A 27620-nucleotide genomic window follows, 5' to 3' on the forward strand; every position below is an offset into this window, starting at 1 on the left:
GGATCCAAATTAGGGGAAAGATGAAGATATGAAAAGATCAAAACCAAGGAGGAATGAGGAAGAAAAGGAATAGGAATTGGCAAACACCGACACCCAGCTGTGCCACACTGAATCAAATTTTAAAAGGCAATATGAACGAGAGCCAAATCGCCTGTAACTTACATGGGAAATAAAAAAGATTGAGACAGATACAAAGAAGAGTCCACACAGAGCGTAAGTGTATATATCTATATATATATATATCTTCGTTTATTTTAATATTTAAACCCACTAAAAGTTGTAAATACAACTTTTGAATGAAAGGCACAGGAAAAATCAGACAATGCTGATATAATACTCAAAAGAAAATTACAGTACAAAAGTGGACAGTTAGTTATGCACATACAAATCCCTCCAGGTTCAATGTCCTCCATACAGGGGAAGCAGAAATGTATCTGACACAACAAAGGAAAGGGAGGCTCAAAACCAGAAATCCTTTAGCCAAACTTCACTTTATTGCATTTCCTAACTGAGGGGGGGGGGGCACGTCAGCGCCTGGGGTCTCGGAGAAGGCGAAAAAGCAACTGCTGTGCTTTCTAGTTTCCCGGTAGATGGAGTGGCTCATATTTACTTGCTTATTGGGCTGTCTGTTGACCGTGCTACACAACACTCCACTGGGCATTTAGCGTCAGATTCACAACATCTAAACAGATGAAATACAAAACATATGGAGCCAAAGAGGGGAGGGAATATTTTATTTTGTCCAAGTTTATCAGAGTTAAGATCTCCCATAATCCATTACCAAATGAGCCTGTATTTGTGATTACGCTTTAATTCGTTGGTCCTCTGAGTGCAAAATCAACCCAACCTCTAAGTGGCGAATGTTTAAATATTCAACAGAAAGTGCAGGTCAGAAGCTGTTTCTGGAGCGAGGAAGTAATTTAGGATATCTTCATTCCCCCCACCCTTTTTATTTTTTTATTTTTTTTACATTTACTTGATAGAGCTTACTGTGCTCAACACTAGTGGAAGAAGTTTGAAAATTGGATTTATTTCTCAATTAGACATTTAAAGAGAATTCGGCACTCAAGGTCACTACAACACTGTTTTATTGTGTTTTCTAGCCCTCTTAAGAATCACTGTATTTTCCCCCTTTCATGTAGTCGGGGGGGGAGAGGGGGCTATGTGACATTAAGAATGTCCAATCTTTGACTTCGGATTAGGAAAAAAATAAATCAGAATGCGGGCCTGCCAGCTCATATAGGATTGTGTACACGTTACGATTGCTTAGGAGAGCTCTATTGGGGAACAACTGGAGGGAAAGGTGCTGTCACTCTGTACTGCTCAGGGTTCTTAATATTACATATAGCCTCTTTGGTATAGGCACATCTGCATCAAGGGACCACCAATGTCCAATTACTCCCTTCCTTTTCCTATGTGCAGCTGTCTCACTCTCTCGGTTTCCTACAGAAAAGGGAAGGAAAAAAAACACACACACACACACAAAAAAAAAAAAAAAAAAAAAGACGATTGCCACAATCCTGATGATTGATTGGAGTAGCAGGAAATTAGACTTATGTAGCCGCCAAGGGTTTTCTTTTTCTCCTGCATAAAAAACAAAAAAAACAAACCCCCAACTCTCTGCCTTTCCTCTCTACCTGCTGTAGTTTGGCCTTCCCTGCTGCCTGACAGCAGGAGATTCATGCTACCTCCGCCTTCCCTGCAGCCATGCTACAGAGGGGGAAAAAAAGCCATGGCATAGCAAAAATGTAAACGCACCCATGGACTTAAATTCAGCCCTGAATAGAATCAAAAAAATTTAATAAAAATGACATCCTAGGGGCAAAATAAAACTGGTGTTAAGATTCAATGTTATAAATCACAACAGTTGTGATGGATTGAGGAGTGAACAGGACGATGAATGTGGTCAGGGCTGCGCGATGACGCTGCTTTAGTTTGCTTGGATGCTCTGGTTTGCGGTAGCCCGGGTCCAGTCAAGGATGCGTGTTTAACGGAGCCCTTTCTCACCTCCCCAAAGGATGGCCGCCCACCCTGGGAGAAGAGAGGTTGCCTCTATCTCCTCTCTATCCTGGTTTTAACCAGAATCTCTTTGCGCCACACTGCTCTTTCACACAGAAGCAAAGTCAGGTAAAAGCTAGAGCTTTAACAAATCTGCTTTGAAGTTTTGATTCTTACACTTCCTGACGCAAGACCTCTTCACACCTTCCTGCTCCAGTGCACAAAGGGGAGCGAATGACATCATGTACAAGAACCGGGATCTCAAGAGTTCAGAGATAAAGAGTACAGGATCCAGTCTCTCAGTGCGTCAGGCTAACGCCGGCTCCATTCATTACCTGGCCGTAGCAGAGGAGGAAGCGGCAGCTAGCTGTGTGAGGTATTCACGCAGTTCCTTGGCCGCCTGGAAGCGGCCATAGCGCTTTTTGGGTCTGGTGCACTCGTCCAGCAGGGTCTCGAGTTGTCCATCTTTGGCTATGTGGGCAGGGGGGTCATGGAGGAGGCCTCCAGTGGTGCCCCGCCATGTAGCGTACCGCGACAGCAGGTTCTGGCACACGGCATAGTAGTTGTGGTCCACTGTGACCCTGGAACAAAGGGAGTCCTTGGAGAAAGACAAGCAGGCCTCCCTGTCGCACTCCTCAAACCGGCTCTCGTACCACGCGTCGTAGTTTTCTGGCTTGTCTGCAGGGAGACAGGGAGACCGTTAAATGCACACGCCGCAATAAAAGCATGCTGATCATAAAAACAGTCAGTAATATTAATATAGTCGTCATTTGAAATATATAAAAGTGTTTATTGGGTCGTAAGCTCGTTTCTTACAGCCTTTGTCAGGTGAATATGTAATGAGGTCGGGATATGTGGGTCTTGCAAACCAAAAATGCCCCGTTTTTTTTTTTTTTTTTATCATAGAGCAACATACATTTATATATATTTTTTTGCATACAGCTTAGATGTTCCAACCAACCTGCAGTTTATATTGTATATGGCTTCTCAAATTTCATTTTTTTTTTTAACTGTTATGTTGAAAAGCGTGGGAAGTTTGAAGCTGATACTGAGTGATTACAACTGTTTGACTGCATAGCCGTGAAAAAAAATATTTGTTTTCCAAAGGTTTGTGCAAATTATTAGCCAAGAAATCAAACTGACCAGAAGCTGAAAAGGCAGAGGTGCCATTTTTGACATCCCACAGGCACCAACAGGAAATTCTTTCTCAAAGCACACAGCCAAACAACTCATCTACAGTTTCATTTGACAGAAATAAACAACTTTACAGATTTATTGAGCAAATAAAATTCTCTCTCCAGCTCATTTCACATTGCTTTTTCTCTTTAGAGGATTGTGTTGGGAATGGAGGGAGCCAAGAAAATTACCTGGCATGATGAGAGTGCAATTGGTGTGTGCATTAAAAAGCAGATCAATAACAGTGTTGGGAGGGTGTGGAGGGGAGGGGTGGGGGGACCCAGAGGATGCAAACACATGATCAGTGTATCAGCGCTGTAATGCACTTATCTTCTGGCTCATCAGAACAACTCAATCAAACATCCACACTGCCCTGTTAGCGAGGGGCCCCTGAGGCCCCCCCAAAAAGGAGGGGCACATCGACCTCAATCAGTGAGGGTGATGGAGATGGATCTGCGTGTGTATGCACACCACGAGCGTGCACACACATACCCATAAAAAGAAATGTGCGCGCACAAGCAGCAAGGTGAGGTGAAAGCAATTAATGTTTCAGAGCTTGCCATGCATCACACCTCAGCACTGATTGACAGATGGCATCAGGAGAATGTGACACACAAGCAAAAAAAATTACTTTGTCTGAAGTCCGACGTCTATTTACATGCACCCAGATCCCTTCTGTTCCACTCTTACAGCAGGCCTGAGCGTAACAAAGCCAGAACATTTCCAAAGCAAACTAAATCATTTCCAATTCAAATGAGTGGGCGAGCAGTGGCCGGGGCAGGCCGCCTCGCCCGTCTCCTGCACCTTACATGTTAAGGAGCTCAGGCCGGACTTGTATACAGTCATCTCACTGCTCCGCCTTCCCAGGGCTGCACTCAGAAGGGACTTTGGGCCTGAAATGCTTGTTAGCGTGGCCTTACTAGTGGCATTCAAGAGAACCAGACAGTTTTAACAATGCATGCCTGTGTTAGAGTGCATTATTAATTGTGAGAGAAAGAGCGTGTGTGTGTGTGTGTGTGTGTGTGTGTGTGTGTGTGTGTGTGTGTGTGTGTGTGAGTTTCAAGTGCTGTTGCATTTGTGTAACCCAGGAAGTGACTGTGTTGGGGACAGAAGAGAATGTGAGTGAGTGAAGTGTGTGTTACATTATACAGCATGGGTTTCCAAAAAAACACTGGGGGTGCAACCATCCTCAAACAATATAAACTCAATGATGGGGAATGGCTCCTTTCGCACCACTGGACTGTGCAAATACACAGCGTGCGGCACAACTTAAACAAGGCATGCGTTTTATCTCGCCTGAAACCCGCAGCATCAATATGGATGCCCCTAACGAGAGAGTGGAACAGTGCGTGGCTTTCTGTGCGTTTGATTTGCAAATCAATTGGCCTCAGTTTACACTGATGAGATTCGCCACACACACACACACACACACACACACACACACACACCCCCCCCACACACACACACCACCCCACACACACACACACACACACACACACACACACACACACACACACACACACACACACACACGATTGGATTCTCTGCTTGTGGAGCCTTGGGAGGTTACCGCGCCCGTTTCCTGCTGCTGTCCGACACATGGCCATGACCTCGCAATATTAATTATCGCCGTCATCCCTCTTCTTTGGAACTTGATACACACACACACACAAACAGATCAGACACACAATCATGTGAGAAGCGCGTAAACATTCTTGAGGCTTAAACTCTGAATTGGCCAGGGTAAGCAGCTTGCATTGTCGAGTTCTAAATGTGTCGGCCAAACAAAGGCAGTCTCAACCTGGATTGTGCTTCGAGTCTTGCCAAGGGCTACTGTGACAGGGGGTGGGAAATTGCAGCTATTGGCAAAATAAGGTGAATATTCACACTTTTGAGTAGGGGGTGCACATATGGCAACATAATCACACAGGAAACCAAGTACAGACTCAAGGGGAAAGACTACAGTGCATGTTATAGTGTCACGCTATGTAACACATCTATATGCGGTTTCCCGGTGTTAGATCTTGTAATTTGCAAAGTGGCACTTCTCAGGATGAATTCATCACAATACTTCCCTCCAAATAACAAAAAAAGGACTTATAAAACATCCCCGTTCTCACACACACACAAGTTCATACAGTATCTATCACGGGGCACAAGAGGGGTGGAACCTCCACACCTAGCGACACAACAGTTTATCACTCTAATAGGATTCCTGCAAGAAGGGATAAATCTAAGTCTGACTGGGTGGTCGTCCCTCTCTTTGAAGTAGCCCTAGGAAGGGGGATAGTGAGGGGTAGCAAACTGCCACACTGAGTGTGTGATGTATAGCTCTCCTTGTCCTTGTTATGAGGTTTATTCTGAGAGGCCAAAAAAAAAAAAAAAAAAAAAAAAAACTAGGGCAGTGGAGATGGCTTGTTATCCGGACAATCTTTTCTTTGATGGGGACGAGTGTGTGGGAAGCACAAGGGGTGTTGGAGGAGTGTATTCTTAGAAAAGAGGACGCTGTCCCTTGAGACCTTTCCTCGAACCTGCCTCATAACCTACAGTTGGTAGTAGTTTCGACGTATAGTGCAGTGTTTTCCAGAGGGTTCACACCAAGCAACAGTGTTTGAATCACACTTTGGCTTTTGAGGAACAGTTGGAGAGGAGGAAACATATGTTATAATTATCACTTACATTTTTAGTAAAGCACCAGGCTTCTAAGAGTATAAAACCACCAATGACATTTCCACAACTTGAGCGTGACAGTCTTAAATGTAAACAAAAATACTGTCGTGTAAAGATGAGCAGCATTTGTCTTCCTATGTAGCTCCATGTTTGAAGGTGTAACACACATGGAATTGCCATAGAAACTGGGATAATAAAACACACACACACACACACACACACACTCTACTGGACGCTGCCACTCACTCTGCTTGATCAGCCTTTTGTCTGCCACGAGAACATTCTCGGCGTCAACAACGATGACCTTTCCGTCCCGTGGGCCGACGGCGAAGTTGTCGAAGCTGACATCGAGCAGGTAGAGGGCAAACTCAAAGTCGTTGTTGGTGAGCTGCTCGGCGATGTCCATGAGCTGGCGCGCCAAGTCCACCCTCTTCTCCCAGGGTGCGTTGTAGAAGCTCCACAGCTCCTCGCCCACGTAGTTGACAGCTACCATCCGCCCACACGCTCCCAGGTACTTGGCGAATGGCCACCCTTCGTCTGATGGAAAGCTCTGGGAAGGAGAAACGGATGAGAACAGGAAAAACGTTGATTTAAGAAAAATAAAAAAAATAATAAAAATAGAGAAAAGAAGTAGGGTTGAAGAAGGCTGTGTAACATAGAGAAAAACAGAAATACCCCATTGGCTTTGAAAAGCAAAAGGCGAAAATTTACGAGAACCTTCACACTGTCAGAAAATATTTGTTTAACTTGCACAGAAACCAGTTTCTAAATAGAGACAAAAGGAGGGGAAAAAAAACCCTGACATCAAACACAAAAGTTGCTGTGTGCAGCCCTGGGTAATTTTTGATACACAATTCTAAGCACAATAGTTGAAAATCTGCCAGAGGATCACGTGAAACGGAGCCAGCACTGGGTATAACGGATTACGTTTAATAAAAGAAACGAGCCAGTTTGTGTTAAAGCCCCACAGCTATGAGCTGATGTACGCTGCTACACTCAGTGCTTCCAGAGAACTGATAGGAGGTGATTTGTGGTAGCAGCAGTTAGCAGGGAAGCCTTATGTGTTGTGATGCAGCAGCAGGGCGATTTAAACTGCTGCATGATGCTGGCTAACCGAGTAAATTCAGTGTGGGCATGCTGACAAGAAATCCCTGTGTACTACAAGGTTAAAACTGATTAATAATAACAACAACAAGGTAATACCGCTAGCAGGAAGTGGTATCACTGCTGCTGCACAAAACCCTAATCTCTCTCTCTCTCTCTCTCTCTCTCTCTCTCTCTCAACTTTTTTCGATTTATTGAGGTCAAACAAAAACATGCACACATGCACCATGGTCTGCAATCACTCAAAGCCAAGTGGTAGCGTCTGAACACGCACAAATTCGCACTCACACACACCTTAAATGAGCTGGCCGTGAAGCAGCTGCATTTGGCAAACGTGCCAGGCTGCTAAGGGACTGGATTCTGTAAGTCTACTGCTTCCATCTCTCCCTCTGTGAGATCAGGTGTCTCACACTTTCCATACATCACTTTCTTTTCTCCTGGTCCATTTCATTGCCACGCAGGTTGACAAATAAAATATTCCTTCGTTGTTTTTTTTTCGCAGCCTGCATCAGTTTCGCTACAAGTGATTATCTTTTACAATAAACCCCCAGCCATATGCTAGCTTAATGATAGCCCCCAATTCCTATGTAACAAATCTCTCCTCGGCTGCTGTTTCTGGCAGGCAGCCGCCGCTCAGACACCGACAGAGAATCAGAAGCGCTCATGTTTCACAGGAGCCTCGGTAGCCCTCCCTTTGTGAAACCCAGTTGCATCGGAGATATGGCAGGAAACACGCCAAGCCACTGCAGGTAAGGTGGGAACTACTATGAGTGTTACATCTCACTTTACAATTGTTGTAACTTAATACTTCACCAGCTTTCATTTATGTAGAGATGGGTGATTTTAAATATGCATGGCTTCTCTAACTCCCTTTAAATTTTAATGGTATACAAATGATCTAAAAACATAAATTTGACCCCCCCTCGCCAGCCACCCAGCTACTGTATCTCAAAGACAACAGCTGGACCTGTGCCACTTAGAGACTGTGGCACCATGGGTGAATGTGATCCAAAAAAAAAAAAACATAAATGGAAAAAAAAAACACTGCTTGGTAGGGCTGGGCAATATATCGATATTATATTGAGATATGAGACTAGATATCATCTTAGATTTTGGGTATCGTAATATGACATAAGTGTTGTCTTTTCCTGGTTTTAAAGGCTGCATTTCAGTAAAGAGTTTCTGAACTTACCAGACTGTTCTAGCTGTTCTATTATTTGCCTTTTCCCCACTTAGACATTATGTCCACATTACTGATGATTATTTATCTAAAATCTAAGTGTGAAGATATTTTGTTGAAGCACCAATTGTCAACTCTAGAATATCGCCGCAATATCGATCGAGATATTTGGTCAAGAATATAGCGATATCTGATTTTCTCCCTATGGCCCGGCCCTACGGCTTGGTGAACCAATGGCTATGTACTTTTGCAGCATTGACTAGTGTTGAGACATTTGTTCTCAGACGCTCTTCAAACTATGCCGCTTTTAAGCGCCTTTATTACATCCCTCGACTAGACTATCATTTGCTAAATGCATTGAAGGCCAAAGCATACAGATCCCACCTGTGCTATAGTACCAGGTGCAACAAGCTGAATGCAATTTTAAGTGAAGGCCAAGGATGCCTTGCAATGGGTCCTTGATTGGACAAAGAAATCTTAAGGATGAAAAATCAAGAGCTTGACGCAACAATGAGTCATAACCTTTTTTTTGCAATCTACAGCGAAACAGAGAGGCAGACTTTTACGGTGTTTGGGGTGTAAATCTATCCCATAGGCGTATCTCCTGTTCCCATCCGTTTTAAGAAAGATCCACCACCAAGAGGGGAGGACAATGATAAGTTGCATCCAATGCAGTCTTGGTCGAACCCATTTCCCTAAGGGGACCCAATCAATTGTGGGCCAGACAAAAGTCTGTCCAGGAAACTACTGGCTTCCAGCAGCCTGTCTGTCTGTGCCTGTCATCCTTAGACTTGGCAACGATTCACCCCAACTTCCCCAAAAACTCTTGGCTTAATAGCCTACCTCTATATTTTCTGATATAGCAGAGTTGACAGGAAGGGGAATCTGAGGAAGTAGATATGTCTCAAAAAGTGAAAGGTTCCAGCACATAGTAAGAAACAAAAGGATAATGGTGGGCTCACTGCACTCCCAAATACAGGCTGGAAGGGAGACAATCCCAGACTACTGATATGTTGCGAGTCAATGGGCATTCCTAAATAAGAGATATTAGGATTAAAGACTATACAGGCTAAATACCTAAAATGGCTTACTAATTTCTGAAGTTGGTATAGACAGATTAGCTTGAAGCTGGATCAGTTGGTGGTACATCCCTATTAGGCCCGCTTCCCTTTGACCCAGATTCAAACTTCCGATCGCTTTATGTTACTGCAAATCTAAGCGGCTCTTGGTCTTGTTGACAAAACTTAGCCTGTCCAATCTTACGGCTAAACCTGCTTTGTAAAACACCATCCCTCACTCACCCCTTCAGGGCGGATGGATAAATGTGAGGAAGGGGGTGGTGGTGGGGAGACCGAGAGCAAAAGAGAAGAGAGAGAGAGAATACGATGGAGACAGCAAACAGAAGAGACAAACAGAGTGTCTTTCACTTCTCCGCTCCAGTGGACAGGAGGAATAAACCAGCAAAGACCTGCCTGCTAAACACATCTCTCTCTTTGTTGTCAGGTTGCAGCCTGAATGGGAGCAAAAGTAGAGCGATGGCAGATGGGGGCTGATGGGCTGATGGGAGGGAGGAGACGGATGAATGCCCAAAGGCTACTTTCAGACACTGTCAACAGCTGTTATGAGAACACCTTCATGTCTGTCCGGCCCTCGTCCGCGGGTCTTAACATAGATGTCGTTCATTCACTGATCTGACAGGCTCATTGCACTGCGTCAATTACAGGGGTCTTGACAACTCCTACCCATTTTTATGAGCTTTCCATATTTAAGTTTCATATGCAATAAGGAGAAAAGGTGAGAACTACTGAACAGTGTAGGCAGGCACATGGAAGTGGGCACATGAGCTTTGGATTCAAACTCTCCTGTTGCGGAGCTTGACAAATACTCCACGCGTCCTACCAATCATTCTCCCTTAGCACTCTTTAAACGGTTACTCTGCAGAAGTCATTAATGTCCGCAATGAGGCGTTGAGGGGGGGTGGACGAAATAAATTGGAAAGCTCAGCCTAATAATACATCCACTGCTCTCTCTCTCTCTCTCTTAGCAGAATTGGGAGGTACTGTATGTGTGTGTGCGCGCGCTTGTATGTGTGGGGACTGCACAGGTAGTGAATTTTACCAGTCGTCTCTCGATGAAGTTATGCTACTGAAAAAATGCTGAGGGTGCAAAATTGCCAATGTCACATCTCAGCAACTTTTACTGCTTTAAAAAAAAAAAAGTCTTATCACTTCTTGTTCCTGTCATTGGATAAAAAACCTTTTTATCTTCTGCTTAGCAAAACCTTTAACTTATAGAACCTGGCGCCAAATGCTCTTCTTATTTTCCGAACACATTTTTTCTGCTAACGATTCTTGCAATGTTACAGAAATAATTGAGCCTGGCTCTGGGGACAATGAAAGCGAGGCAGGAAAACAGACCAAAACACAATCGCCTCATTACAGACGACCTCACAGTGACTTCTAGGCTCAAGTCTAACAAATCTAATCTTAAAAAGGTTGTGCCGGTGCCCTACAGTACCACTGACTGTGGGGCGCTTGTGCTTTCCACTCCCCTCCCTGTAATACAACAGACACACTGGCATCCTCTTGGGGAGAGATTGGAGTGGGCTGAAATGAAACAGGGCCACAGACAAATGGGCAGCCTCTGGAGAAGAGGATGAAACGAATGGAGCGAGAGGCACAGGAACACACACCTGCGTCCTGACATCTGCTGACAAAGGCATGCCCTTCTACTGGGCCACTCAGGGGAGGGCGTGGGCATGTGTATGTGTGTGTGTGTGTGTGTGTGTGTGTGTGTGTGTGTGAGAGAGAGCTCCAAAGAGGCTCTTTGTGCGCGTTTGCATGTGTGTTTGTGTGTGTGTCTATGTGAAACTGTATCCAAGTGCATGTGAATGAGAACATGCAACGTGACCAGGGCTGATAACAACCTCTATTCAGAGGCAGAGTAAACATGAGCGACTCCCAAGATATAGCCTTGGCTGGTCTGCAAAGAACACTGGTCCAGCAAACACACATACACAGACGCATATCCGCTGGACACAGAGATCAGTGTTTACGAATGCAAGATTTAAAGAGAAGCAGTTGCCTTCATCCTGCAACCACAGCTACTTACAGCAACAAAAAAAAGGAAATTAGTAGTTTGCCACAGAGGTGTTTCATGTGTGCAGCTTGTTAAAGCCCTGAGCGGGGCGTGGTGTAAATTCTCAACATTTTCTGTCCTCAACAAAATCTCACCCCATCATAGCAAACAAGTTGGGACAGGACTAGTCAAGAGTCCGGGAATCAAAAGGTAAAGCGTGGCGGACTGACGCATTCAGTTAAACACAATAAAATTTAAAAACAAAAAAACATTTAACCCTGATGTTCCAAAATGAACATTATATAGCCTATCATTTATCTCTAGTTTATCAAAAGGGGGCTTATAGCATTAAGGAGTTACATCTGCTCCCAAAGGCTAGGGATTTTTCTGTAGAGCTCTCCTGGTGACCTTGCGTGTCTGGAGGATGTGTGGTGAGCCCCGTCTGGTATTTTGCTGGCCATTTAAGTTTAAAATCCAGTTGGTTAGTTCGCAGCGAGAGCTCAGGCCCCACAGGGGAGCGGGCGCTAACTCCTCATCCTGGCACACATGGCGCTATCCCTTTCTTCTATTTTGCTCTCGTCTCCTGCTGCTGCTTCTCCCTCTCTCTTTGTTCCACCCCCAAAACCTGCAATACAGGACAGTGATGCCGTCGGTTCCAGACATGGGAGCCAGGAAATGCCTAGTCAGAGCACCAGGCTGAGAGGAGAGAGTATGCGTGTCTGTCTGTAGAGGAGAAAGAAGAGTAGAGAGAGATGGAGACTGTGTATCTGAATTTAGCATAAGGCCCTGCCTCTTTCTTTACCAGACATGCGGTTCATAGAGTGCACAGTCTGTAGAGCTGGCAGCAGTCTTGGGAAACAGAAAAAAATAATTAAATGAAGAAGACTGAAACTAGAAAGGACTGCTGGGGGTGTGTGTGTGTGTGTGTGTGAACACTGAGCTCAGGTGAGCAATCAAAACCAAGGAGGTCAGGTATATAGACCAAGTAAGACCACGTACAGTCGGCTTTGTGCAACACGAAAGAGCGTGCACGTGATTCAGTGAGCTCTGCCATGCAGTGATAGAAATGGGTTAGCTACGTCTTTGAGTTCTGCTCTATAGAGAGAGAGAATGAGAGCAGGAAGAGGAATGAGAGCAGAGGGCAGTGCAGCTCGGGGTTGCTAGTACACACTCCGTTGATAGCTGATAACCGAAACCCTTCGCCGACCTGAACCTGAGCCACTGCGCACAGAGCCACCTCATAAATCCCGGCACTGGAAGACGAGGAACGTATTAAGTCATAGGCAGTGGTGTTGACTCAGTCTAGGTGGTATTGCCGCCCACACGGCAGCGGAGGAAGCCAAGTGAATCTTGGCCTTAGACCTGAGGGCTGTGGGTTTGAGGCCTACATCAAGGGATGTGTATTTCAGAGCAGACGCCAATTATTTTGGGGGCAGCCGAGGAAGTAGCGAGCAGGGAGACTGTTGTCACTGACCCTGCACTCTAACATCTTTGCAGAACAGGGCAAACAGAGATACATAATGGCTCCTTGTAGGGGAAATTCTCTCTAATGCTCAACTAACATAGTAAAAGATGCCAGACTATGACTAGTTTCAAAACATCTACACTACCAGTTTAAATAAAAGTTGTTGCAACAATTGCAAGGGTGAAAATGCTCAAGACTTGAAGATGCTAGAGTATATCCCTGACCTCTCATATTTTCTTTGACAGGAACTAGGTGCCTGATGTTTTCATGCAGTGGACGATTTTATTACTGCAGACAAGCTGATGTGCAAAAGGCCATGTTCTTGCTTTTACATTAAGCCCTCGGCTCTCCAGGGGACACAGCAGAGTAAAGAACCACTTGTTCCCGATCCATGTTGGCCATCTTAAGGGGCCCAGGGAGAGTTGTGAACGGGGTTAGACTCCCCAGTAGAGGTGTTAAAATTAATCAAATAATCGATGCATCGGGATGTGGACATGGACGATGCAGTCCCCGACCATAATCAATTACAACGCTATGACGTCGCTCGTTAATTGTCCGTCATAAACATTCAAATGAAAAATAACATTCCCAGTAGCCTAACCCGTCACACACACAAATAAAACACACACACACACACACACACACACACACACACACACACACACACACAATCGCAAATCGAGAAGAGGAAAGAAAACACTGAGAAACATTGAGAGACGCTAGAATAGTTAGCTTGGAGAAGATCTAAGTGGAGTAAGGAAGCTGAAGAAGTGTAGCTACACTACGGGACTGTTCCTGTCTAACAGCAGTGGTTTAGAACAAACGTTGTGCTAGTGTGCCTAGCTAAAGTTGGAGCTAACGGCGGAGAGTTGCTGGTTCGGAGGACGCCGATTTTGGACCGGAGAGGACGACGGCGTGTTTCCCTGCTGAAGAGGACTTTAGCAACGGCAGCTAGTGACTGGTTTTCGTCTTTGAGCTGTGTTTCTTGGACTAACAGCTAACTGTAATTTGGATTTTGTTGAAGATAAAAAAGTTAAAACCATGCTTATGTTTTAGTACAATATACTTTTAGGTAAAAAATGTAAACTGTTGTGTGACTGAGTGAAGGAATGTTTCAATACTGATTAAGCCTAATCAGCATTGGTCTGGCTCACACCCACTCAAGTTTCTAAAGAATGAATTAGGTCATGGCTGTTATTTAGCATGAATGTAGATGCTCTAGAAGACTTATTGTTTAAACAACTTTTGGGGAGCCACTCCCTGCGGGGCCAGACTTAATTAGAACAAAGGAAATGCAAACTCTGTAAACTTGAACAGAATCTGCACTACCATGTTAAACGACCTTTGTCTGTGACCTGGAGAAAAAACCTGAAATCAGATTGTGTCTTTGACCTGGGACAGTTTCCATTCAGGGAAACGCCCACAATTCCAAAGGAATATAATTCGGAACCTGAGAATTTCTCAGGACTGATTGATGTAATTCCTGAAGAGGAGGCATGTCAACTCAGTCCGCTGTCAGCTGCAGTGTATCATTTGTTTTTGTCATGTCGTTTTCATCGTGTTGTTTTATTAAACCTTTTGCTTAACTTTCAGTTCGACCCCAGCCTCTCCTTCCTCCTCAGAAATCAAACGAGATTTCTTAACAATTTCTGTGCGTTTGCTTCACTGAATAGAACGTCCTGTCGGACACATCGCACACAAGCTACCATCAGGCCAGCAACTTATTTATTTTTTCTCTTGACGTGTTTGTGTGTGTGTGTGTGTGTGGGGGGGGGGGTTTCAAGTGCGGTTGCATTTGTGTGCGTTTGTGTAACCCAGGAAGTGATTGTGGTTTAATAATTGACATATGGTTTAATAGGGTTTGAGTAAGTTTCACATTGAAACTGCTGTAAGGAGGAAGACATGATAATCGTAATCGAATCGGGCGATCACTGAAGATCCACACCTCTGCTCTCCAGCGTTGCAGAACTGGCGTCTTCAGGAGCTGGGCATGAGGTAAGTTGGAGTGTGGACTGTAACAGTAGGAAGCTGGGGGTGGGGGTTGAATTCTAAAAAAGGAGCTTGTGGGTGGGATAAGTGAAGGGTGGGGGGGTTCAGCCACAGGCATTTACCTAACCAAACACAGCTGCCGTGCGTGCTTGCGCGCATGCGTTCGTGCGTGTGTGTGTTTTTGGAGAGCGGTAGAAAGAGAAAGGATTATGGTAACACAAGCAGGCTGGCTCATTCAAATGGGGGGAAAACACCACAAGGCTCTGGTCTGTACAACACACACACTCACACAAACCCTCCACTCCTCTCCTCTCCTCCTTCTCCCCTTTCCACCAGGGCCTCCATCCAGCGAGGGCAGCCAAAAGAGGGGAGTCAGGCCCAGATAACTCCCTGTCTTATCCTAACAGGATTCAGTCTGTACACAAAGGCCTATAAGAATAATGAAAGGGGGTTTGGGAGCACTTGAAGCAGGGTTAAGCAGCGTACACAACCTCTTCTCTTATGTGCTAAGAGCGTCACAATCCCCCAGACCCAAAAACAAAAGGTTGTAATCACAGACTAGCAACTTAAATACTATTTACCGGTGGACCTCAGCCACTGAGCAGGCCTTAGAGACAGAAGGCGCTCACTTAAGCTGGGATAGCATGCAGTGTCTGTGATTAAATGAAAATAAATGAAAATAAAAACTAAAACAGGCTTTGATCCTCTTTGTAAAGAGGCATGACCCAGAAAGCCAGGCCATGAGATTGCAGACTTTTCTGCAAAGACAATATAAAAAAGGCTCAAACTCTGTGTATCCTTTGTCAGAACATGACCATGTGGGCAATTTATTTATTTATTTTTTTAAATTCTACAATATTGTAGACATTTTGTGACCACTACATCCATCTTAGCTCGCAAAAGTCTCATTTCGCACTTTGTTTTTATAATATAATTTGAACACAAAATATTGTTTGGTTTTATGCATTTCAATACCACCAACTACCTGTATAGCCTCAGACAGTCTTAAAATGACAGGATAAAACAACAATTAATCTTAATAAAAAGGTTTATTGCAGAACAAAAAAAAACCTAAATTGACAAAGAACACCATGGCTACACTTTGTCATTAGTTTAAAATTGAATGGGAAATTTGTTGTATTTTAGCAAAATACTGAAAGCAGCAGGACTGAGTAGGCAACATTTTAATATCCGTTTATTTATCACAAGTTATATCATTGTCGCGATATTCAATGTTAGGGCATATCAAATATTTTTCCTCAGATCGTACAGCCTCCCTCTCTCTCGAATTTATACTATTTACTTTGTCTTAGCTTCCCAAAGTGGATGAGCATCGTAATAGATTATGCAGAACCTCATTAAATCAACAGCATACCAAAGAGGCATCCCCCCCCCCATTTTAAAGATTCAAACAAGCTGCTAGTGTGTTTGCTCAAAGTGCTGTGAATGTTTACTTTCACATTTGCATTAAAATGCGGCTGTCAAAAATCTTAGGAGGAATAGGAGATAAGGTCATCCATCTAATCTCTCTCTCATCCGTCTCTTCTCCGATTTAGTATCCGTGTCAAGTCGCCTGCGTTCTGGGGGAAACAGACGGTGTTGGGTGAGCAGTTCATGCCTTCTGACGAGTACGTCTTTGTCAGGTGAGGACGGTGTGTTGAATGAGGAGGTGCTTCTGTGGAAGGTGGGGAGAGGCGGTAATAAAAAAAGAAAGAAAGAAAGAGAGATGTCTGGGAGAGCACAGATTTGAGTCTGGAGGAGATGACTGAGTTAACCCCACAGGCTTGTCCCATCCTATTCTCAGCTTCACTGAGCAAGACAGGGCTGAGGACCAAAAAGGGTGCGAGCACAGTCACATGTTCCTGGCTAACTCACCGAGCTTAATGATTTGGAAGGGAGGACTAGGCTAAATCAAACTAATTTAAGGTTGGGCCAGATGTACTCCATCAAACACTACCATCACCTGATGAATCAGTGAGTCATCTAGTCAGAAGGAGAGAAGCCAAGTATGGCAAATAAGCTTCCAGCTGGGGGAAATGAGAAGAATTTAGTACTCACTTTTCATGCAAACCAGGTTACTGTCGAATGAGAGGTAAAATTAAACAGCATCAAGAATGACACAGACAGAAGAAAGACAAAATGGGAAAAAAAAAAAAAAAAAAAAAAAGAGAAAAAAAAAGAAGGGGGAGGGCAAGCGAACACACAAGGCTAATCAGATTTGATAAAAGAGACAACCCTTTAACAAGTAGATTTATCAGAGTAACAGAAAAACCTTTCCGGGCCAACTTATCTGTGAAACCTTGAAGAAGAAAAAAAGAAAAAAAAAAAAAAAAAAAAGGTCCAATATTGTAAAGTGAGATTTCCAGGTCGTTTGATTATAAAAGCAGGTCAAGGTGCTATATAAAAAACTGTGAAAGTATCAAAAACGCTCAATCTAAAAAGAAATGCACACAGCCCGCATTTAGAAACGGTGCATTTAAACGAGCCGTCACGACTTCCGTGCGGTGAGAGAAAGACGGATAACGTTACGTTAGGTACGCATCATTGCAAAAGGATTTTCTTGTTTGGCTGTCGTCATTTTGCCTTCCAAAAATATTTATTCCCCGAAGGCAAATTGTCTTCCATGTGACACAGGAGAGTGTGTGTGTGTGTGTGTGTGTGTGTGTGTGTGTGTGTGTGTGTGTGTGTGTGTGTGTGTGCTTGTGTACCGCAGAGCACACAGACAACGCATTGTTGGACAGACCCGAAACAACACAGCAGATTGTTTCCCAGTGACAAAGAAGGTCTGGTTTCTCGTAGTGAAACGGGGCCGATTTACTGCCTGTGGCCTGAAAAAGACTGGAAACATAAGCCATTGTAGGAGAGAGTGCAGCTCACTGAGCAGACGGCAGAAATCTTATTCTACTGTATAAAGCCAGAGGAAAGAGACCCAAAAACCACAGCACTGTCAACCAATGACTGTAAGAAATAAAATTTACACAAAATATAGCACATTTGAAAATCATACTCTGAGTGATACTGGCCTATCCAACTTACTGAAGAGGGGACTACAACCAAGCAAAAAGAAACATCGCTCTAGGCCTGAACAACAAGGCAGCATGATAAACAGTTGAAATACGGATCAGGTTCCATTAAATAACTGGTCATAAAGCTCAGCCCACATTCCTCTACCTTTTGTTAAAACCAGTCCCCGCGCAGTAGTGCTCACCTCTAGCAAAAAAAAAAAAAAAGGAGGAGTTTTAGTACAGCACGTCTCCTATTCAATCTCTATAGACGCCATTAATTCTTTATGGTCTACTGCTGCCCGACCTCGTGTATAGGGTCTCTCAGTCTCTCAGCAAATTTTCTCCTCATCTTTTGAGTTCAGTGATGCTGATGAACAGTCAAGGCACTCTGAGATGTCTGGCACATTTCTTTGTATACTACCCATTCACACAAACCAACTACAATCTGTTACCACTGTCCTGGTGCATACGGGCCCTATAGTCCTTTCTTATATCTGCCGCAGGTCACAAGTTCAGCATGAGATCAACAATTTATGAGAGGGCCGTGCACAACATGTATGCATTATGTGTTGGTGTGCAATGTCTGCAGCTGTGTGCAAGATAAGGATGTGGGGGTGGGGGGGGATGAGTCATCGAGCCTCTGAACTAGGGCATAACGGCATTAAAAAAATACTGATGGAATTATCTGGCCAAAGTTTGTGGAGCGTACACAAGCGGACGGGAAAATATAGGAGAGAATGACACAGACGGAAGAAAGACAAAACGAGAAAGAAAAAAGGAAGGAAGGGGGAGGGCAAGCGAACACACAAGGCTAATCAGATTTTATAGATTGACCGGACTAAAAGGCTGATCTCGCCTTTTGTCCTCTGAAATGCCTGGAGGTGTCCAGTCTTATGTCTGGGGGTTTGAAGGTCAGCATAAGATATTGAATGTCTACATGGGCCATGACCATTGTTGTTCTGATGTGGCCAATGCCGGATTGAAATTGAAATTGATTGGCTGCTTGTAAATCATTGAGGGAAAAGGAGAGGGACATATGGCATATGTTAGAAAGCTGCCGATGTCTGCTTTGAAATGCAGGATGACAGAATAGTCGTAATTTTACGTTTTAATTAAATTTTTTAAGTTTAACAGGCACACTTTTGATTTTGGCGGCATGTACCATTTACTCTATGTCCAATTAAATATTTATAATGTTGCAGCTCAATATTATAATTAGACCAACTGTAATGCGAATTTCAAAAATGCAATGGTCACAGTTGCATCAAAACTAAAGACTTAAAACAACAATGTCTTGGGTTTTTGTCAGTCCATCAAGTTGTAAAATTTAACTAAGTCTTGGTTCTAGGTCAAAACTTTAAAAAAAGCTTTTATTTTGGAAGAAAATTGTTACTAATTCCACTTAGCAGCCCTGTAAGAGATCCTTCCATGTGCTGTCTCCCACAAATGAAGAGAATCCAGTGGACACGGACATATATTAAAATTAAAAACAACTTGGACCATTTACAGATGCATTCTTCAATAATTCAAAACTGCCCTACATATAGTGTTAAATATGCAGTATTGCCGCCAGCCAAAATCTCTCATCTTTTGGGAGGCCACAGCTCTTAAACCCTTCTATAATCAAGCAGGGGAATATTCGTGCTCCAGATAGCGGACGCGTAGTCTCGGTGTAGCCTAGAGTTTAGGGGAGGGTGTAATGGCTCATCTCAGATCTATGGAAGAGGAAGGACAAGGAGGATTTCCCACCCTGTAATTTACTGGGGGCTTTGTGGGCCAACACCCTGGCTCGATTTGTACCGATGCTCGTATCCTCATTGTAGCAAAGGTAACCCAGGAGCCAGGCCTTATCAACAACTCTGAAAACACCTGGTGCCACAGATCAGCTGACAGACCTTTTTATCAAGATGCAATATTTTCTTCAAAGACAGTGATAGTCAAACATCACTCAAAAGAAATAAAATAAATAAATACACGTAAAAAGCCCACACATGTTGCTTTAAACAGCTCCTGTCCTGACAAACACACAACATTGAAAAATAGTTCAAACGGACACCGTACCTGTAGTACGAGCGGTTCCGGGTTGAACGCCAGGGTCATCAGCAGCTGCATTCGCTCCGTGTCTTTGAGGTTCTTTAGCAGAAAGCTGCCCGAGTCTTTGGTCTCCGCATACCTGCGGACCACGCGGTCCAGCAGCCTCTGAGAGGGGCAGTGGACCAGGTCTGACCAGCCCTCCACCACCTCTGGAGTAAGCAGACGAACGTCACCGTTGATCCGGGAAAATTCTGTCTTGTACATTGCCTGGATGAGGTCACAGCGTGGCCGGCCTGTGGCCCTCTTGCAGATTTTCTGGTCTATCTCAGCCAGCTCCTGATTGGAGCCGAGCCGTTTCAGCACTACGCGACGGGTGCCCTCCCTGGGCTCCCCGTACTGAGCAAAGTAAACATTCTTGACATTGAAAACGTCTAGGAATCGCAGGCGACCCCAGGTTTCAAAGGAAACCTGGCCGTTCATGAACTTGCGGCACCAGCTGGTGCCAAAGCAGGCGGGACACTTGTTGAGGTTGATGAAGCGTCTGTCGGTGAGCTCATTCTTCTGGAAGGAGGCAAACAGGCTGTGGGTGTTCATCAACAAGATGACAAACAACCCAACGACCAGTAAGAGCTTCAGACAGCGGTACAGGCGGCCAAGTTTGAGAGGCAGGAAGCGCAGCATGATGGGGACGAGGCAGGGGCGAGGGGGGCGGGGGTTCTTGAGGGATAGGGAGGAGGAGGAGGAGAGGTGTATTGAGATGATCGTCAGGGAGCTAACCTCAATGCCTCTCCGTCATGATGTACCGGGGTAGCTTCTAGAGCAAGAGGCAGGGGCGAGGTTGGCACAGCTGCCCCGTGCCAGTCTCTGGCAGAGGCCAGTGAGTCATGTTCTCCCTTCTTGGTGTTTGTGTGCAACCTCGAGCCAGCAGGCCTGAAATCAAGCAAAGAAATGGAGAGGGGAACTCATTACATCAGAGAAAAATCAAACAGCTACATTTCATAACACGGAAAACATGCAGTGGAAAAGGTTGATCTAACAGTCAACTGAACTTCCTGGGGAGTTAAGTGCTTGCGTTTCATTTTATTTATTTTTTAACACTCAGTTTTTAAAACTTTCTTCTTTCCCAATAGAGGCAGTGTGGTAGAATGAGATAGAATGCAGGTTTAGGGCACTTCCACATTGGCATCACTTTTCAGTGATTTTTTTTTTTTTTTTTTTTTTTTAAACAATCTGGAACTGACAAGGCTGATCGCCGGTTAAACGATTGGTTGCCGCAGGATGACATTGGGTTTCTTTTCGTTTTCGCCAGACCACCTAACGACTGCCTGTGTATGTGAATGCAAGTCCTAACATGCGATACCTCCCATAAAAACAAAAAAGCACTCTCTCTGGCATCTGAAATGGTCTCACAATTTTTAAATGCTTAGGTTATTTGAGAGATTTCATTACTTTTTGAGCAGAAATGAGATGGCCCACAGCCAATTCAATAAACCTGCCTGTGTGCCTGTTTGAGCCCTTTCTCTTTGGGAAATCATTTCTTATATACTCCCCAAAATATAAGAAAGAGACGATGCACCATCTTATATTACCTGGCACATATTGTGGAATTTGTTCTCTACGTCTGAATGATAAATGGTGCCAATAAAAAAATTGACCTTAAAAAAAATAAATAAAATAAAATAAAATAAAAAAAATCTAAATAAAAGTAAAAGTAGGAAATATACAACATCCTCTCCTAGTCTAAATAAAATGTGCTGCCCTGCGAGGATTACTCAAGGATCTCTCTGCCGCCACAAAAGTAGCATCACTTTTCTTTCAATGCACAGCGAAATAACACGCCGTCTGCATACCGCAACAGTTACACCCAGCTCAGAAATCTCGATTCCTCCCCTTCTTGCTTCAAATGGAGAAATCTCCCTTTGCATTGTGAAGAGAGCCATGCTGTGCGTAATTTAACCTTTGATCAGAGTTGCCCTGCTTCGTTTTAATCAAGCTTTGAAGTTGTTTCTTTGAAAATGGCTGCTGTCACTAAAATAACGTCTGTAGTTGAGGGGGTGAGAGAGAGAATCTGCGAATACCTCCATATATCGATGTCAGCAGAGAAGGGAATGTTGAGAACGAAGCATGGTAGAAGGACAACAATCTGGGCTTGCAGTACACGAACGGTGGCCTCAGAAGGCTCACGAGCCCCCCGTAGTCTGCCCGTGATGAAGCCATGTTAGACCCTCCCAATCAGCTTTTAAGCAATGAGTCTTTCAATTTGTGTAAGTCGCTTTAAGAAAGACAATGACTCAGGCCATGCAAATGAGCCATCCTCAATTAAAGCTCATTAGGACATGCCTATTAGGACAGCTGACTTGAGAGGGCACGGCTAACGACTAGTGTGATTAGTGCGCGCGTCGATGGGTTCCTTGCATTTTGCTTTCTGATCGAAGTGGCTGGGATCTGGAAAGACACGAGGGCTCGAGGCGGCCACGAGAGCAGCGGTTGTGTGACGTGTGCAGTTGTGGGAGATGTGCGGCTGTGGAGTGTCAGATAAGAAGCTGACTCACATCTGTCTGAAAATACCTTGAGCAGATCAGGCCAACATCAGGAATGTATAAATAGGCCATATCTAAATAGTGGGAACTACAAGCAGCTGCACTACATCCATTGATATACATTTCCTATTCTCACCACACACCTACAACTTTGTAATGCGACTCAGCAGTGAGCATATGATTTTCTTCATTGTAGCATAAATAAGATAGGGATAATAAAAGTTACTTTATATCTTATAAAATAGAAGCAATCTTAAACCCTGTGTAATCCTGTATTAAACCAAATAGCTACTGTAAATCTTAATGGCAAGGTGTCACAATTTCCCAAGACGTGGGTTGGCATTTATTCATTTATTTTATCATTATAATGAACAGCACAATAAAATGGTAAATGTAGGCTTTGCGAATGAATTATTTAGACACGTTTGAAAAATACTACTTCATGCACACATTAATCTGAGATATCTCAGAAGTAAAGAAAAAAAAAGTACAAAAAGATCATTCTTTGTGCATTTAGTCTGAAACAGCATTTTATTGGGCAAGCTAAATAAAAGGAACTGTAGGTCCACATCAAGCTGACAAAAATGCCTCCAGTGTTATAAATGAACAATAATCAAGTAGGCCTAACCTCTCAGCTGACCCAATCAGAATGAACTCAAAAGAACGCCAACGCAATCATTTAAAAGTGTCTGGGGAGAATTCTTTCAAATTCTGCAAGATAAAATTATAAATTGGAAAAGAAAGATGGATTGGGAGATGGGAAATAAAGAAACAAAGTCTGTACGAAGAACCCCCCCAAAAAACAACAACTTCAATAGGAGCCAAAAGGAAGGATGTTTGCCTTGTGTCTACTACTACTACTACTACTACTACTACTACTACTACTACTACTACTACTACTACTACTACTACTACTACTAGCAAGAGGAAGCCGATTGCTTGAGGGGACAAACGGAATATCCCGTTGCTATAAGATCTCAGTTCAAGTGCTATTTAGCATCTAACACAGGCAGTCGCAGCACAAATGTGGCTGCAAGATCTTTGGAGCAGATAGAAGATTTTATTAGGATCAGCAAAGGGCTCAAAGATGACAAAACATAACCTCAACCAGGCCGAGAAGATGATCACCCCCCCCTTCATCCTTTACAGAAAGCAACAGAGAGCTAGGGCAAGCTGGGACAAGCCCCGAACAAGACCTGGACACTGCGGAGTACTGAGAGTCATGAGCTGGTGGCTAAAACACAGGGAGAATACATAGCTTCTTCCTCCTCTCCGGAGAAACTGTTAGGCCTCAATTACCTTTGGAGCATTACATGGATTATGTCAATGACCGTTCTAATTGCTGAAGTGAAAGGATAAGCCGCACACTTAATTTCGTTTCGGTTAACGAGAGACAACCAAAGTGTTGAAATGCTTAAAATGTTGACAATGAAATGCACAAATCTGCCACCGATGGCTTATCCTTGATCCTGCGCTTTAGTTTAGCATGACGCAGGAGAGTATAAGAATTGAAATGCTACTAGATTAGAGTTTTTATAGCCTGCTGCTGCTACTACTACACACAGAGTAATAGTGTGAATAAGACCAACACATTCAGTTTTATTGGAAGAATGCGTGGTAATTTAAGACGCGGATATTTTTCCCTGGTAATTAACCCACTAGACGGTTTCTTGTGAATTGTACACCTGCAAAACTATTTAACTCCCTCGCTTTCTTTTGCTGTATGCCAGCCAATGGCTGAGAGTTATTAAACAGGACAGGCAGAGAAGAAGGCAGACTGTATCAAGCTCAAGGTTGCCTACTTAGGTTTTGGACAAGGGTAAAGTTCACTCCAAGCTCTAAATTAAAGCAAAATGCTTTGTATTCCAACACAGATGTTACCAACCGGTATAGAAGGGCAGTGAAATTTAAAGCAGTGTTTTCTTTTGGACAAACCCCCATCGTGCCCACAGAAAACGTATGTTTATATTAGCCGCCCTCCTCCATTCCTACCCCACGGTGCCTCTGCTCCTTCTGCACTCCGCGAGAAAGAGGGATGCACAATACCATGAGGAAAGCCCTGTTTAGAGTAAGCACCAAGTTACCTCTCATCATACACAGCCACTGCCAAAACTGGGGTAAGAAAGTTTTTCAGCGTACTCAGTCTACAAAGTACTGTGGTGAGCGCTCCGAAAGAGAGGCAAAGAAAAGAGGGCAAATCAAAGGATGCCTGACTCCTCATGCATGGGAGATGAGTCTCGCATTCAAAATGTTCCAAGTTTGGCAGATGTTAAGAGCCGCAAAATGGCTCATTACTGGGACAGAAAAGGCGCAAGATGAAGGAATAGGCCTCATTTTGGCTTAAAACAGAATGACAAAAGGTTGCCAGAGGAAGAGGACATCGTAATATTCTAATATTTCAACTTTTTTTATTAACTTATTTTATTATTCAAACTTATTATTTTATACAGATTTTGAAAGAACAACCCAGATAAGAAAGAAGGGGTGGAAAAGAAAATGTCCATCTTGAATAATCTTTTCCACAGCTCATTGTGTAAAGCTGGTTTCCGATAATGGTGTATGAGGGCAAAGCTACTCTCGGGCTAATCCATTTCCTTCGCTGCACCTGAGGCTAAACTTCATTATGATATAATGAAGTCAAGCCACACATGAACATGCTTGATTAATTCCACTGGAAATGCAAAAAGGAGCGCAAAGAGAAAGTGTTGAAAAAGGACTGGAATACAGTTGATGGGTTGGAAAAATAGAAAAAAATAGAGAGAAAAGATACGGCCGATATATATAGCTAATGGACAGTGAGGTGAGAGAAACTTTGAGTTATTGCTCTTGTGATGGAAATGAATGGAAAGAGATCACTAGAATACAGAGTAGCAGTTCTCCATCTCTGAATGGACGCACACATACACACATGAAAGTGTCTGCCCACGGTGAACGCCTGTATTACCACCAAGCCCTACTCAAAGCTCAGAAAAGCCCCCCCCCCCCTCATTGCAATGCGCGGTTCTAGCTGGAGAGAGGAACTACTGTTGCCAAGGTTATCGACTGTGGAAGTCAATAATGTTTGATCAAAAAATAAATAAATAAATACATTCAGCCACAGCCGGATTGTCTTAGTACAGCAAACACGTAGACAGTGATGGATAGATAAAAATGACTCTAACATTTGCATGCCTAATGGAAAATGGAGTCCTCAGAATATAAGCACCAATTAGCAGCATCGCCATATAAACATTAGTCCATTCATCTCTGGCGCAAACCAAACTGTAGAGGTTTTAATGAGAATATCAATGGTATCTGCTTTGCACCAAACTGACGCAGCAGAAGGAGACTTGCTCTGGATTCTTCAACTGATAACATGTTTTTGTTTAATTTTAAACAGCTGCACATGTTCACAAGCCAGCATCACACTGAAGAAGTTTGAAAAGTTGCCATACATATAAATCTCAAGGTAATGCCATTACGAAACAAATAGCGAAGCTACACTTGGACTGATTAAACAAGCTGTCAAAACAAGCTTCACTTTAAACAAATGGGAAATATGTTGGGGGAATAAAATTGATTACCTGACAGACATGTATTGATTAATTTAAGGTCACTCCTAATGTAGCCCCATCTGCTGTAGAAGATGCTTTATCCAAGTTTGATTTGGGGAGTTTTGAGGTCAAAAACTTAAATATACTGCTCCTGTGGGAGCTTTTAGGCTACAATTACAAGACGTCCCCCTGCTGAGCGTTGAGAAACATTCAAATCAACCACCAGCAGAAAGTCTTCAGTGTATCACTTTTCTACTTTTACAGTTCCCTTGTCGACTAACCTTGCAGAAAGGCGCCACAATTAGTCTCCTGTTATGGAAAAATTAAATCTAAGCAGCCTGTTCTATTCATTAGACTGGAAAAAGAAATTCCTAAGGACTTATTATAGACTTTCTCTGAACAGTTGTGGTAATCTATTTTTCCTTTGAAGAAATCAAGGGCAGAAGTTTGCAAAGACCGTACAATCACAGAAATCTAATAGTCAAGTCAGTTTAGCCATTATCGCAAATTGCACTTTTATTTCCAACGCCTGAGTCTGTCTGATGGGCAAATCAACCCAAATCGCGCTGGCCAAATGGAGACTTGCTGAGGTACATTAATCTGAGTAGACAAAAACTAAAGTGCTAAGTAAATAGGAAGCAATGCAAAAACATGTTTTGTTGAAGAAACACTGAACGAATAATAATAATAATAATAATAAAAAAAATGTTAATGATGCCTCAAGCAAATATTACCTTCTTAACACCAATGTTGCTGCTATAATATACAGTATGTTCTGCATACAAATGACCAAAGGTAATTTAAAGATTTAAGAGGCAGTCCATTGCAGTTTTGTGCATTCTGTCATTTTGTAGCCGTCATTAAGTAATGTATTAGTACCTGGATGGATATGACTAATGTTCTCTAATGAAAGAAAGAAAGAAAAACATACAGAAAAGAAAAGACGACTAATTATAGGGCAGGTAACGTACTAAACGGTCATTTTGAGATGCCAAAGATAGTGGTGTTGTAACAAATATCACCAGCAGCTCTTATAGTAGTAATAATAAACCTCCTGTCCCATATGGGCATCTGATAAGAGTTTGTTTCGTATATTACTTTATCTTATCATTTCATCGTGCCTGGTGGTAGCAACACGCGTTAAGGGTCAAGCGTGCTCGTACGTTAGTAACGTTATATACTAAAAGAAATAATTGAGAAATGTGTTATCGAGCTTTTGTCTTATTAGCCAATGAATCAAGCGGCGGCAGCAAAAAAAAATAATCTTAAAATCACATTGTGCCAATTCAGATTATTAAACACTTAGTTCAATGCAAAGAGAAGAAGAAAACCAGTGAAACAAACCTGTATGACTTTCCTCTCCGGTTCTGTAGTAGTAGTAGTGTGTAATGCTTAGCGCTCAGTTGATATCATTCTTTAAAGTTGCGGCTACTTACGAGGCGGGCGGCGGATACTTGAAATCACCGCCGAGAATAACTAAACCGAAAACAGCCTTTTCAAAGATCGACGGAGATCTCTATCAAGCAAACTCACACAGGCTTCCCCATTTCTAGCTCCTAGGTATTTAGCCAGTTAGCCTGCTAGCTGCTGAAATAAACAGTTGGGATGTCGAGTCTTAACTCTTCATATACCGGATCTTTCCGACTGGACGACGCGGTCCTCTTCACAAAGGACAAGAGCGCCCATGTTGTGCATTAACGTCCATATCTGCCCGCTTATCACGAGTCCCTTTGTGGTCACGGAATTGCCTCTTTTCTTCTTCTCTCAGGCAGAGGCTCACTCCTCTCCAACACCACAATGGGTTCTGTTTCGACTCTTTTCAACACCAGCCTCTTTACCCTTTACGAC

General features: G+C 43.4%; 1 protein-coding gene across 1 annotated transcript; it reads right to left on the reverse strand.

Moving 5' to 3' along the window:
- Window positions 1–214: 214 nt before the first annotated feature.
- dipk2ab (divergent protein kinase domain 2Ab) lies at window positions 215–27595 on the reverse strand. The gene is made up of 4 exons (XM_039790403.1): window positions 27117–27595; window positions 19727–20629; window positions 6091–6394; window positions 215–2676 (listed from the first exon to the last, which is right to left on the reverse strand). The coding sequence occupies exons 2-4, from the start codon at window positions 20378–20380 to the stop codon at window positions 2330–2332; spliced, it is 1305 nt and encodes a 434-aa protein (XP_039646337.1). The 5' UTR covers window positions 20381–20629; window positions 27117–27595; the 3' UTR covers window positions 215–2329.
- Window positions 27596–27620: the final 25 nt, after the last annotated feature.

The sequence above is a fragment of the Perca fluviatilis genome, chromosome 22 (genome assembly GCF_010015445.1).
Source record: "Perca fluviatilis chromosome 22, GENO_Pfluv_1.0, whole genome shotgun sequence".
NCBI lineage: Eukaryota > Metazoa > Chordata > Actinopteri > Perciformes > Percidae > Perca > Perca fluviatilis.